Genomic DNA, 13,593 nt, shown 5'->3' with positions numbered 1-13,593 from the left:
CACACGGAGAGGAATGGGATGTATTTTTAATAACTGAAAACAAAGAGAGTTGCCTTTGAAAACATCAGCAATTTGTTTTCCTTAAGTCAAGTCACTTTTTCCACTGCATCAGTTAGCTGACCCTTTTAGAAGGACACAAGAAACAAGTGCTGGATAGGCACAACAGAAGCTGTGCACCTCATCCTTCACACTCCCTTCTCCTGTCTTTCTAAAGGAAGAATTAAGGTTCTTTCCTTGAGGCACCCCATCTTCATGCATGCGGTGTTTTTGTAAAGCGGCTGCTCCAATAACTCGATCACAGCCCATAAACTCAGTGGAAATATGCCTAGAATCCCAATTTCCAGAGACCTCCGGCAACTTCAGGCTCCATTAAACAAAACAAAAGTAAGTCAGGAGCCTCCAAAGATGGGATCCATCTCACCTAACTTTAGCTGCTTGAAAAAAAACCACTGCTGTATTCCATGGGGAGCCACTGTCGCTGCATGATTTCTTACAAACCTCTTAGACATGCACTCTGGTCAGAGGGGGAGCCTTGAAAGACTAATTTAAACCAGAAACCTTCCATGGAGATGGCTAAAGTCAGGTTAGCTTATTCCAGCTCAGGGTTAACGTGCGTTGGTATTTTCCACAATCTACAGATTTCTTCCAGAAGCAGATGCCAAAAAACCTCTTTAAAAGAAGGTGCCAGGTGTTTTTTGCAAGGAGGGTGATACTTACCTCTGTTTATTAAATGGGCTCCCAAAGATAATGTTCTCCTCCACAGTTGCATTCAGCAGCCAGGGCTTCTGAGCCGCGTAAGCCACTGAGTATCTGTTTCTGCTGTAGAGAGATAAGGCCATTAGTGAAAAGCACAGCACCCCTGTTATGAAACGTCATCTTTTCAAAAATCAACTTTTGAGTATCTGTTTCTGCTGTAGAGAGATAAGACCATTAGTGAAAAGCACAGCAACCCCTGTTATGAAACGTCAGTTTTTCAAAAATTAACTTGATGAATGTGCATTCTTAACAATACAAGGAAACACACAGGCAAAGCAACTGTTAGAAAAGTGAATAATTTTGACTGAGATGCTTTTGTTAGAACAGCACCCGCTTTCTCCCCTGATGGCAAAATCTATGCTCCAGACTGTATTCTGTTCTCCTATAAATCGCTGGTACCTACCACAATTTAGTAACTGCAGTTTCAATCCAGAGGCAAAATATAAATAATCAAAATTATTAAATTTTCACAAGAGTAGTTACTTGGCATTTCTTTCTCTAACACCAAAACAAGTAGTGAAAAGGCACTGTTCAAATGGCATTAGGACACTTGACTTGCTGTTTTCTGAAGTTTTAGGTTATTTTACTTGATGTGCACAGGAAATACATTTTTCTCAGTGAATGCTTTTTTCCTTTAAGTCTATTTTACTTCCTTTAAGTCTAAGTTTATTTAAGTCTAAGATCCTCAGTGGACTGACATGATATTGGAAAAGAGGGTAGTTTAATCCAGATTGGGAAGGAATCACTGCAATCTCCCAACTATTTATTAGACATACTTTAAATGTGTATATTTAAACTTCAATGAAATGTGTACAATAGGGGTATGAAGTTCTTTGCTTCTGGCTGTTTTGCTTACGTAGGGCAAAAATGGGTCATGTAATTTCAGACATTTTTCTGACATTGCTGCAATGTGTGAGGAAGGAGGTGGGAAGTGGCGCTGGCCTACGGGTCTGAACACTGATCTTGCTTCTCAGCCTCTCTGATGCTATTGCTTCAAACTGTACATTTGATACAGCTTTGTATGTAAGCATCTAGGATCTGCTGTTGAGAGAGAGAGGGTGCTAGGGCACGTGAAACAGCTGGTTAGAAGTAGTCAGTAGTACCTCAAAAATTTTAGGAGTTTTAGCAGTTCAGTGTGCGCTAGTATGAAATATCCCCTCAGGATTATCAGGTAGCAAATCACGGCGTGGCTCCCAACCACAGCTATGTGTGCCACTACTTCTCTATCATTTGCCATGTGTTTTGGGTTTAGCTTGTCCTTCTTTTAAAGCTGCAGGCCCTTTCCCTGCCAGTGGAGACACCGTTTGACTTCACCCGGAGCACAGCTGGCTCCCTTTGCGTGCTGCGTGCCCTGCTCCATCACACAGCCATCCATCCAGCTGGGTTACAAGCAACACAAACCCCACTGCTGATGAGAAAACATGCCAACACGTGGGAGGGTATATGTAATGATATCTTATATCTAGAGGCCCTGTCTGGCAAGATATGGAGCACACTAAACTCCCCAAAGGGGAGCTGGGAGTGCTTGAACATCTTTCAGACAATACCGAGGTAGTGGTACAATGGCTGGAGAAGGTTGGGATCCACTGGATTTAACACCATCTGTGAGTCAACCCCACAGTAAATGATTATCGACAGGGTAAGAAAACACAGAGATGGCTGAAGGGTACAAAGATGAAGGTTTGAGGAAATTCTGAAGAAATGAATGAGTGTGTTATGATACACTAAAAACAGAAATAATACCTTCTGGATGCTTCAAAAGAAGGTTCGGTTTCATTTACACTGTAAATTATGGTAAATGCCATTTAGTAAGCAGGAAATATAGAAAATAACATTTTGTGCAAGTTTTATATACAGGGTGACCAGAATTAAGTACATATTTTAAGACCTCAACATCACTGGGTTTTTTGTTGTTAAAGGGAAAATAAACAAGATCTAATTAAAAGTATATAACTTTTCTAAATACAAGGGGTTCATATCTATAGTTCATAGTGGCTAAACAGGCAAGCTAAGTTGTTAGAAAGTGTATTATAAAACCTATTAAAAACGAAGTTATTAATATTGCCTGGGCATATAAAAGGTTGACAAACAGTGTTAGCTTCTCCACACAGTTCCACCAATGACCTGCAAAAGTTGGTAACTACTCTTAAGTTAAATTTCTCCTGGAGCAAAGATAAGCTTTGCAGATATGATTTGGCAAACACACTTTTGAATCTGAACAGATTTTGAACCCGTTTATAGCAGTAAGGCTACATCAAGCCATGCAGGGCACAACACCACATAGGCTTTTCTTTGTCTTCTTAAGGATCATATCCATGAAGTTACATTTTGAAGAGCATGCAATGGCAGTAATGACATGAATCACTTTGCAGCTCCCTTTGTTTGTTAATGGACTTCTCAAGAGTGTCGAGGGCATGGAATGGCAGTCAAAGCAGTTCTGGACCAGCAATGGTGCTTGTGTCCAGGCATGGGGACACATCACTGCAAAGTGCAAAACCTAAAGAGTAAGTTTATGCCAGGTAAATGGTATTAGAAAGGACTAGAAATGGTATTAGAGGGGACTAGAAAAATGATATTAATGTGTTATTTGCCTGACTTTAAAAAACCCCAAACCAACAAATCCTCCCCTCCCAATCCTATGAATCCTCCAGCTGAAATATTTTACTGCCAAGACAGAAATGTCTGCTTGCCTGCTGGGATATCAGTAACCGCAGCTGCACTCAGAAGAAGATGATCCAAGACTGGCAAGGGGCATAAAAATTTTAATAGTAGAGCCCTCATGATGCCAGACTCACATATTAAGCATCTTCCCAAAATGCCAGAACTGAGACATGTTGCTTTCTGTGCTGCACATCAGCTCTCCAAGAACTTTGATAATTCAGACCTCCTAAAAAGAACAACCAGTGTTTCCTTCGTGCACCTGTTTCCCAAGAAGATGTTACATCAGAAGTGAATAAGCCCTGTTGGTTATGTCAGAAGAGTCAGTGAGCCATAAATTGAGGCTCAAAACAGACAATGTTTCACCAGAATTGGTCCTTTATTCAGCAGAAGCTTCCAGTCTTCTCTGCAAAAAAAGTTACAAGAAAGCAACAGATGGACCCTACTAACAGTTTAAAAAGAGGCTGGAAATCAGGTCAAGCCAAACAAAAAGAAAAAAGAAACCCTACGTTTCCTCTATTAACCCGCCCCAAACTTTTATCAGCAGAGCACTGCAGTGGTAGAGAAAGGGATATTGCTTTCATGTACACATTTGGGATTGCCCTCTGAAGTACAGTTTAACAAAAACTGGGCAGAAGCCTTGCAAGAGCCCTTGCAATTCCGTACCAGATTTAATATGCTTGCCGTTATAATCAAACATGTGATCTAATAAGCAAGGATGAATTTCAGGATCTCAGTTTCTTAAACTCATTTTCCTTAGCTAGAAATTTCATTCCATGCTTAGGTTGACAAATACATTTCATTCTTCCAAATTCTGCATGAGATTTCCGTGAGAACCCACGTTCAATTAATAATCTCGTGAATAAACATATATAAGACCTTCACTGAGTTGGGGCCTTCACTAATAAGGGGATTAAGTATCGAGTCTCGTACTTCATTACCCTACTGAATCTCAGAGCGTGATGCAATTGCAGGGCATGGGAGTGGGCTGAAACTGAAGCTCCTGAGATTTCCCAAAAGAGCACCTTATTTGCCCACTGGGATTAGTAATCTTTGCTGTAAATTCTTTATTTATTCCAATGTGGCTATTTATACTGATTTTTATTCTGTACTATAAAATATACGTATTCCCCAAAGTGGTGCATGGTGAGTTCAAGTCTGAAATGGCAGGAAAAAACAAACTATCGGTTTGATTAGATATTTTTATAAGATTTTGAATATACAAACTGATCTGTCAGAATGTATTTAGTTCAGTTTTAAGGAAAAGTAAAAAAGAAACCTTGTTGAAGTTTGGACAACTCTTATGCTAACTCTGGATGTTTTAAAATAGACTAATGCATCTCTAACCAGGTCCAGATTCCCTCAGGCTACAAAATGAAAATGGAGGAGAAAAAAGGGATACAAAATGTTTAGGATATCACTGTAACAGCAGAACGGACCATTTCTTTTGCTAATACGGGCAAGAAATTTGAGGCAAGACAAGGACCAAGAATCTACACAGATTCTATCCAGCAGTTTGGAGGGATTTATTCCCGTCCCTGCAACCCTGCAGCACAGCAGCACGAGTAGGTATGCTGACCCTGGCTACTATTTATCTGGCTGATCACTTACCCATCTGTGGATAACTCCCTTCAGTGTTTTCTAGGAGATATTGTGGTTCCAACCTTTTGTTAAGCAGTTATACCCTTCTGAGGGAAGAACTGACTTTTTCTATTTTTTCTTGAAGCCTTCCATAGCCTGCGGGCAGGACAGGCCGTTTGGGAGGACCTATTTCATAATTTTTCTGTTTCCCATGCTTTTCACTTAGTACACAACAACCTGTTTACACAGAAACCAGTTCAATGTACAGAAAATTTATACCAAGTGAAGGGCTTCCACTTCTGCTTAGCAGTCTGGAAGATGCTTCTGACTGTTTGGCTTGGTGTGGATGAGGGGAATACATGTCTCTGCATATTCCCCACACTTGTTCCTGTACAGACTTAATAACTCAGACCTGAAAGAGGCTCAGCTGTATCTGAATAGCCTCTTGCTTCAGTGTTTAAGAGGATTGCTCACTGGGAAAACAAAAAGCCAGCTCCTTGTCTAAGGTTTGTACTGTATCTGAAGCATGTCTCGTATAAGCGGGAAGAGCTGAGATCTCGCCCGTAAGATTTGCCCTGGCCAAGATCTCTTTCAGAAAGATACACTAATGTGCTTTCTTTCCTGAGGTCCCAGACCAGTGACAACGCCAGCAGCAGGACACACAGCTCTCACTGCAGACCACCACAACAGCGACAGGGTATTCAAGTCCCACGATGGGGTTTCACAGCGAGGCACTGCAGGATTACCCCAATATAACTGGGGCTGAAATCAGACCCATCGTTACTGTTACTGTGCTGTTATACCTGAATTTGTTGGGGAATTCACCTAGCCTGCACTTCACCCCTGGATCAGTAGCTGCGTTAGTCATGCACGTGGAATCACATGGAAAAGGTTTTAAAACAGTAAATAGGATCTTCATTATGGTTTTGCAAAGAATAGGATCCTCTTAGTTAATACCTGACGTATCCTTCTGTATTCATCTGTCTGCCAGGCAGTCTGAAATTACCAGCAAAACATAACCATGTTTGCATCAGCTATACCACAGTACCAAATTACAGTTTGCAATGAAAAAAGTCACTCAGTAAGGCCTGAGATGCTGGTTAAAACCTGAGTTACCTGTTTGGTTACGCACAGATAGCTAATCAATCGGCAATACGATCTTAATCCCTCTTGAACAATGTGAAATCAATAATATTTCATAACCTGCCTCTAGTATCTTTCTAATATTCCTCTTTTTGTCTAATCTTCCTAATCTTCCATATCTTTCTCTAGGACAAAGTTGAGAAAGTTCTTTCTCAAACATACCTTTCAAAACAGCTGTGTGAATAATTTTAAGGTACACTCTACTCTTAGCATTTTCTTAAACTACTCAGAAAAAAAAATGCCTGATCGTGAAGTCAAAATCTTCATTATACGTCTCAAAGAAATATACTGGTAAGTCACATATTCTTCCTCCTTCAAAGCTTAAACTTACATATAATTAAACTAAAGTTAGTCTTGCCTTGGCTCCAACCGTACCTGCTACTCCAGTGAGATCATACGTTTAAAATAGCAGACAATGAAATATGGCTGGGGAACAAAAAATGCCCTGCATACTAACACAAGAAAAGCAAAAATTTCCAGCCTGCAACATTGCTGTAGGAAAAAGATGATGAAGGAAATTACTAGGCAAGGGATGGGGCAACAAGATACTGGTCTCTGTGACAAAATTCACCCTAATTAACAGCTAATTAAGAAGAGCTTGACTTGGTAGTTTTAAGGAAACAGAACTGATCTTTAAAATCAAAGAACAAGTCTTGGGATTGCAGCACATCCCTTCCACAGCCTCTGCCCTGCCTATGTTGGAAGGGTGGTTGCTGGCCCGCTTAGTTTCTGTAGGAAGTTCTCATTCACTGGGTCTGAATTCATGTGGATCCGAGGCCTGACCTCCCTGGCAGTTCCCTCTTCAGCAACAGCTTCTTCATAGCCTTTAGTCCTTAGGTATTTGGTGTTCTCAGGCTGCCTCTGGAACGTATGACTGGGAAGTGTAACACTGACTTCCATAGGCAAGGCTGGGGCAGACGTCAAGGAAGGGGAAAAGCATTGATCACATGTTATTATATCACCTTTTGTGTTTTCTTTCTGCTAGCAGCATCATCACTGAGTGGGAAAGACAGCCTTTCCTATATGCTGGTACTCCACTACTGAAGAAGCTCCAGCCTGTCATGCTTTCACAGGCTGGGGGCAGAGTGGCTGGAGCTGCCTGGCAGAAAAGGACCTGGGGGTGTTGGTGGCCTGTGGGCTGAACAGGAGCCAGCAGTGTGCCCAGGTGGCCAAGAAGGCCACCAGCATCCTGGCCTGTGTCAGGAACAGCGTGGCAAGTAGGGCCTGAGAGGTGCTTGTCCCCCTGTTCTCGGCACTGGTGAGGCCCCACCTCGAGTACTGTGTTCAGTTTTGGGCCCCCTACCACAAGAGGGACATTGAGGTGCTGGAGCAGGTCCAGAGAAGGGCAACGGAGCTGGTGAGGGGTCTGGAGCACAAGTCTTATGAGGAGAGGCTGAGGAAGCTGGGGGGGTTCAGTCGGGGGAAGAGGAGACTGAGGGGAGACCTTATTGCTCTCTCCAACTCCCTGAAAGGAGGGTGTAGAGAGGTGGGGGTCGGTCTCTTCTCCCAAGTCACAGGCGACAGGACGAGAGGAAATGGCCTCAAGTTGCGCCAGGGGAGGTTCAGGCTGGATATTAGGAAAAATTTTTTCACTGAAAGGGTTATCAGGCATTGGAATGGGCTGCCCAGGGAGGTGGTTGAGGCCCCATCCCTGGAGGTGTTCAAAAGACAGGATGATGAAGTGCTGGGAGGTCTGGTTTAGTGATGGTGATGCTTCTTGTTTGTTGTGTGGGTGTCTCTTTTTGTCAAAATTAGGTTGACGGTTGGACAAGATGACCTTTAAGGTCCCTTCCAACCTAGAAGATTCTGTGATTCTGTGTACAGTAGCAGAGTAACAACGCTGACTTAATAATCCAGATAGGAATTCAAACCAGAGCTGTTTTGCCTTTTACACATTAACTATCCCACCCCCTCGATGCTTCTTGAGGAATTTCATCATTCGCACAACCTGAGTTGCAAATACAATCTGAAATGTTACTAGACTACAAACATCCTTGATGGAACACAACAAAAGTAAATTGCACCTCATTGTTCTCACCATAAGGGGGTTTGGAGATAGCATGGCAATGGGTGGTATTTGCTGTAAGACTGTCTTCAATTACAGTGAGTACTGTAAAGCCAGAGCCAACTCCCAGCACTGAAGACTGGATAACAGGAATAGTATATGCTTTCTATTCAGCTCATTTGATCAGGCTAATTCATTAGATATTATAGTATATTAATATATTAGCTATTAATCACCAGGCTATCCTCTTTCCCTTCCTGAGGCAGTCTGACCTAAACCACGACCAGAACAGCTATGAAAATCCCTAAGTTTGCAGGTAACGCCCTCCAGAGAGGATCTGGGTGATAATAATCATTTAACATGCAGTTCTGAGACACGAAGTTTTCATTTCTCACAGCAAACCCCAACTCCCTCCTTCTTATATGAATACAGCAATTAATAGCTATATGAAACATACTTGCTCCAGTGAACTTTTCCCTCCAGCGTCTGCATCTCTCCCAATATAGCAAGGAGAAGTGATGACTTGCCACAGCCAACCTGACCCACAATCATTGTCATCTGACCTATGGTAATAATAACAAAAACATTTTCAAAAAAAAGAAGAAGACCAGTTCAACTCAAGTCCACAAGGACCAACTAGACCCAGTTCTAAGCCACCTGAAATAGCTGGTTAAATTTGTTAGCATCCATTGCATAAACGGGCAATATTGCATGTGTTCATCAATGGAACTATACATTAACGGACAGCACGTGTACACACTAATCTCCAAAGGAATGAGACTATTGCTTTGACATATATTATCATACACTGTATGGGAGTATGTTAATTTATTGACTTTTTTAGGGTCAAATGATATAAAGTGGGGAGTGACTACTTAGGCTGTGGTTCCATGGAAATTCAGGCCAATAAAGTGACTACAACCGAAAGAGGATCCACTACTCTTCCTACCTTCAGTCCCACACTGTAGAGGCAATGATGCCTCTCAGGTATTCCCATAAACTAACTGAACTCACTGACTCTGCTAGCCAGTGCATTTGCCAGGTAAGCTCCTCACGAGCCAGGGAGTTAATGGTCTCATTCCTTTCAAAGGAGGTGAACTTTTAGACTGGCTCACCCAGCTTGTAAACCCATGGCCTTAGATTGTAAGCTCCTTGGAGCAAAGACCTTCTGCTGGTGTTGTATGTTGCACTAGGCCAACACAAAGAAGTGTTCATCCATGTATAGGAAACCTAATGCTACAGTGAAAAAATTAGATAGACTTTGGGATTACATATAGTACGTTGGAATTTCTTCATAACTATATGCTATCTAAGATGTGTCAACCTAACATAATAAGCTATTTCACAACTAAGCACTTGATAGGATATAGAAATAAAATACAAGACAATTCAATAACATGAAACACGAACAGTGTTGGGAATTTTACAATAACAAGAAGAAGAAGAAGAAGGAAGAAGAAGGAGAAAAAGTTGCTACTTTTTGCACTTGCTATGTATGTATGTCTTCCAAAACAAATCAACCTCTGAACAAAAACAAAAGACATCGAGGATGCAAGAAATGGCAGGAGCTCATCTAGACCGAGAGAAATTAATTGAGAAAGAAATTTATTGAGGATTTCTTAACAGAAAAACTGCATGGGGCTTAAGGAATTCTCAGGGATGAATATAGCTGTGAACTGGAAGAATGTAATGTTGATGAATGGTAGGAGAAGTATAATGTATGACTGCTGTGTCCCTGTGCATCCACCGGTAGACACTGCTGGAAATAAATTATTGAATTAGATGGACTCTTGATTTGAACAAGTCTGGAATTCTCCCTCTTCCTTTTCTTAATTTGCCTATTAAAAATAATAATGAATATTTTTGAAACCATCTTTTATATATTTATTCTCACTCTTGACTTTCTTCCTGCTATTGTAAAAACTATATAAAGTATGTAAGTATATAAAAAGCATCTAATTTTTTGTTTATTTATAGTACTTTAGGTTAATGATACAGCTATATGACCAATACAGTTCATGACCTTGCATACATTTTTAACCTTCATTTTTTCTTATGAAAACCTAAATGTGTGGATTTGTGCTTTTCACAACAACAAGAAGTAGAATTAGTTGCAATTTGATATTACCTATTTCATGTTTAAGGTGTACATTTATCCTACCTGTTGGGATTCTGATGTTTATGTTGGATAATGTAGCCAAACCACTTCCCCATGAGAAGTATCCATTGGTCACCTACAAAACAATTACCACATGTCAGATATATAAACACATGAAGTAAACAAAAAGTAGAATGTCTAATTTGGATTTAAAATATGTTACTAAAAGAAATCAGTGATTAATAGACATGGTGAGGTATGCTCATAAACAAAAAAAACAAGCAAATTAGGTTGGTTAAGATCGCCAAACTCAGAAAAGTTTGTCAATAACAAAAGTTATACACACAAATGAATACACTGTATGAAATGCAATAAAGGGATGACCTTGAACTCTATTTACCAAATACTTTCATGCTGTCAAGTATGAGATTAAAGACTAACAATCACAAGACCTCACAGGCGACAACCTAAATAACGTAGCTTATCAAGGAATTAATTACTCTGCATATCGGGATATATGGCCCCTTGTGAATGTATTCCCAAAGTGTAAATTGAAGATTCACAAGGTTTATGCCGGACATAGGAAAACGTGCCCCAGTGCACCCTAGCCTTTTTGGTGCATGCTTCCTTGGGAGTTGGCAGGGCCATGAAACATTCTTTGTACAGAGCACATACATGGGAACAAGTTGGTCAACATGACTTAAAACAACCTCATAATAAATGATATGTCATCATAGATGTCAAAAAATTAGTCAGAAGTTTTTATCGTGGTTATGAGTGAAATAGAAATGCATGAAGGGAAAGTCTGAAAAATCTGTATTAATTTCTGCGTATCAGATTATCTGCATATCTATCCATCTGTCTATCTCTCTTTTGTTCCTTTAGACTCATGATGCCTCTGTTTCCTGATAAGACAGGGAATCACTATAATGAGCTGATCTGCAGTGAATTCTCACTTTGTTTTTGGCTAAAGTGCTTGTTCTTTCCAATGCCTTTGGAAGAACAGCACAAATGGTACTGTTGCAGGAGGACCTGCTCCTTCTAAAGAATAACATGATGTTGTTCAAACCACCTTGATTGCGATATCATCTGTCTCCACAGGACGTGTTTGCTTCCTTGTTGGCTGCTCATAGCTTTCCAGCTGATACCTCAGGGGCTGTCTCCTGTTGATGGCCTTGGTGTGCTACGTAGTGAAATGAAGAAAGGATAAAAGTTGGAATTGTTAAGAGACAACAGCACTTGGTTCCCTATAAAACAAATGATCCGCTCCCTTTTTTTTTCACAAGAAGAAACAAGTGTTTTTTAATATATGTAACAATAAAGACACGCTACTGCAATGCACATACTGCAATGCTTCAAACACCCTTAACTGGAAATATCTGATTTTTGGTTTCCCATGCATAACCACCCCAAATTTCAGCTCTATCCTCCTCCTCAAATCACTAGGTAAATCTGCCCTGCCTGAGGTGGCTCCAAACAAAGCTGCGTCAGTAAAAATGGCATGTGGGGTTACCAGTTTGGGTCTGGGAAGCAGAATAGCTGCAGGAGTGAGGAGCACACCAAACTACCCTGTGCAGAGAACCTCCCTAATGCATAATCGCGGTTGCGGAGCTGGCTCACTCAGAGCTACCTGTGATCTGTGTAAGCACCACCGCATGGAGCTGAATCGGTGTGATCTTAGTGATTCCTTATAGCTGGGCTCTACAGTGATTGATTTAATCTTTATAGATATCACCTTTATTTTTCCCTCTAGGCTTTGTCTGTCTCTGTCTGTAGGACTGGGCAAAAGGTGGACAAGAGAAGCAAAAGAAATGCTGAAGCAATTTGATTTTTGTTTCCTTTTTTTACAATTCTTAAGTCATAAAAGCAAGAAAAATGTTTCTGGTTGACAAATTAATTTAATTCAGATCGCATTTCAAATTATATAATCAATTTGAAACAGCTGAAATATCTAGCTTTAGAAAAAAAATCAAAATGAAAAAAAATATCTTTTCCCAAATCATAGAATTATAGAATAGTTTAGGCTGGAAAGAACCTTTACAAGTCATGCAGTCCAACCCCCCTGCAATGTCCAGGGACATCTTCAACTAGACCAGGTTCCTCAGAGCCCCACCCATCCTGACCTCGAATGTTTCCAGGGATGGGGCATCTATCTCCTCCCTGGGTAACCCGTTCCAGTGTTTCACCACCCTCCTTGTAAAAAAATTTCTTCCTTATATCCAGTTTGAATCTCCCCTCCTGTAGTTTAAAACCATTACCCCTTGTCCTGTCACAACAGGCCCTACTAAAAAGTTTGTCCCAATCTTTCCTGTAGGCCCCCTTTAAATACTGAAGATTCACAATAGCCCCTTTAAATACTGAAGAGCTCCAGTCTCACTGGAGCTTTCTCTTCTCCAGACTCAACAACCCCAACTCTCTCAGCCTGTCCTCATCGGAGAGGTGCTCCATCCCTCTGATCATTTTTGTGGCCCTCCTCTGGACTCACTCCAACAGGTTCATGTCCTTCCTGTGCTGAAGGCTCTGAAACTGGACATAGTACTCCAGGAGAAGTCTCATCAGAGCAGAGTAGAGGGTCAGAATCACCTCCCTCGACCTGCTGGCCACGCTTCTTTTGATGCAGCCCAGGATGTGGTTGGCTTTCTGGGCTGCAAGCGCACATTGCTGCCTCATTTCCAGTTTTTCATACACCAGTACCCCACAGTCCATCTTGGCAGGGCTGCTCTCAATCCCTTCATCCCCCAGCCTAGCTTGATGCAGGGGGTTGCCCTGACCCAGGTACAGGACCCTGCATTTGGCCTTGTTGAACCTCATGAGGTTCGCACAGGCCCACTTCTCAAGCCTGTGCAGGTCTCTCTAGATGGCATCCCATCCCTTGGGCGTGTCAACCACACCACTCAGCTTGGTGTTGTCCATAAACTTACTGAGGATGCACTCAATCCCATTGTCTAGGACATTGATGAAGCTATTGAACAGTACTGGTCCCAATACGGACCTCTGAGGGACACCACTTGTCACCGATCTCCATCTGGACATCGAGCAGTTGACCACCACCCTCTGGATGCAACCATCCAAGGAGTTCCTCATCCACCAAACAGTATGCCCACCAAATCCATATCTCTCCAATTTAGAGAGCAGGATGTTGTGGGGGACCACGTCAAAGGCCTTATGGAAATCCAGATAGACGATATCCATAGATCTGTTCCATGATCTTCCCAGGTAGAGAGGTGAGGCTGACAGATTGGTAGTTCCCAGGGTCTTCATTTCTACTCTTTTTAGAAATGGGTGTAATGTTTCCCTTCTTCCAGTCACCGGGGTCTTCATCTGACCACCATGACTTTTCATATAACACAAA

The 13,593-nt window shown here is 41.5% G+C and overlaps 1 protein-coding gene across 14 annotated transcripts in view; it reads right to left on the bottom strand.

Moving 5' to 3' along the window:
* ABCC9 (ATP binding cassette subfamily C member 9) overlaps positions 1 to 13,593 on the bottom strand; it is an 81,585-nt gene that overhangs the window by 29,466 nt on the left and 38,526 nt on the right. For 8 of the 14 annotated variants that reach the window (XM_014959556.1, XM_014959555.1, XM_014959557.1 and 5 more), the window contains 6 exons: positions 11,314 to 11,424; positions 10,305 to 10,377; positions 8,601 to 8,706; positions 5,953 to 5,991; positions 2,500 to 2,538; positions 718 to 819 (listed from right to left, as the gene is read on the bottom strand). In XM_014959556.1, the coding sequence (XP_014815042.1) occupies positions 718 to 819; positions 2,500 to 2,538; positions 5,953 to 5,991; positions 8,601 to 8,706; positions 10,305 to 10,377; positions 11,314 to 11,424 (470 nt within the window). The remainder of the gene's footprint in view (positions 1 to 717; positions 820 to 2,499; positions 2,539 to 5,952; positions 5,992 to 8,600; positions 8,707 to 10,304; positions 10,378 to 11,313; positions 11,425 to 13,593) is intronic. The other 6 variants (XM_014959563.1, XM_014959567.1, XM_014959565.1 and 3 more) reach the window with 4 other exon arrangements.

Source organism: Calidris pugnax, unplaced genomic scaffold (assembly GCF_001431845.1).
Source record: "Calidris pugnax isolate Ruff unplaced genomic scaffold, ASM143184v1 scaffold316, whole genome shotgun sequence".
Lineage (NCBI taxonomy): Eukaryota > Metazoa > Chordata > Aves > Charadriiformes > Scolopacidae > Calidris > Calidris pugnax.
This window is presented reverse-complemented; position numbering and strand designations above follow the sequence as displayed.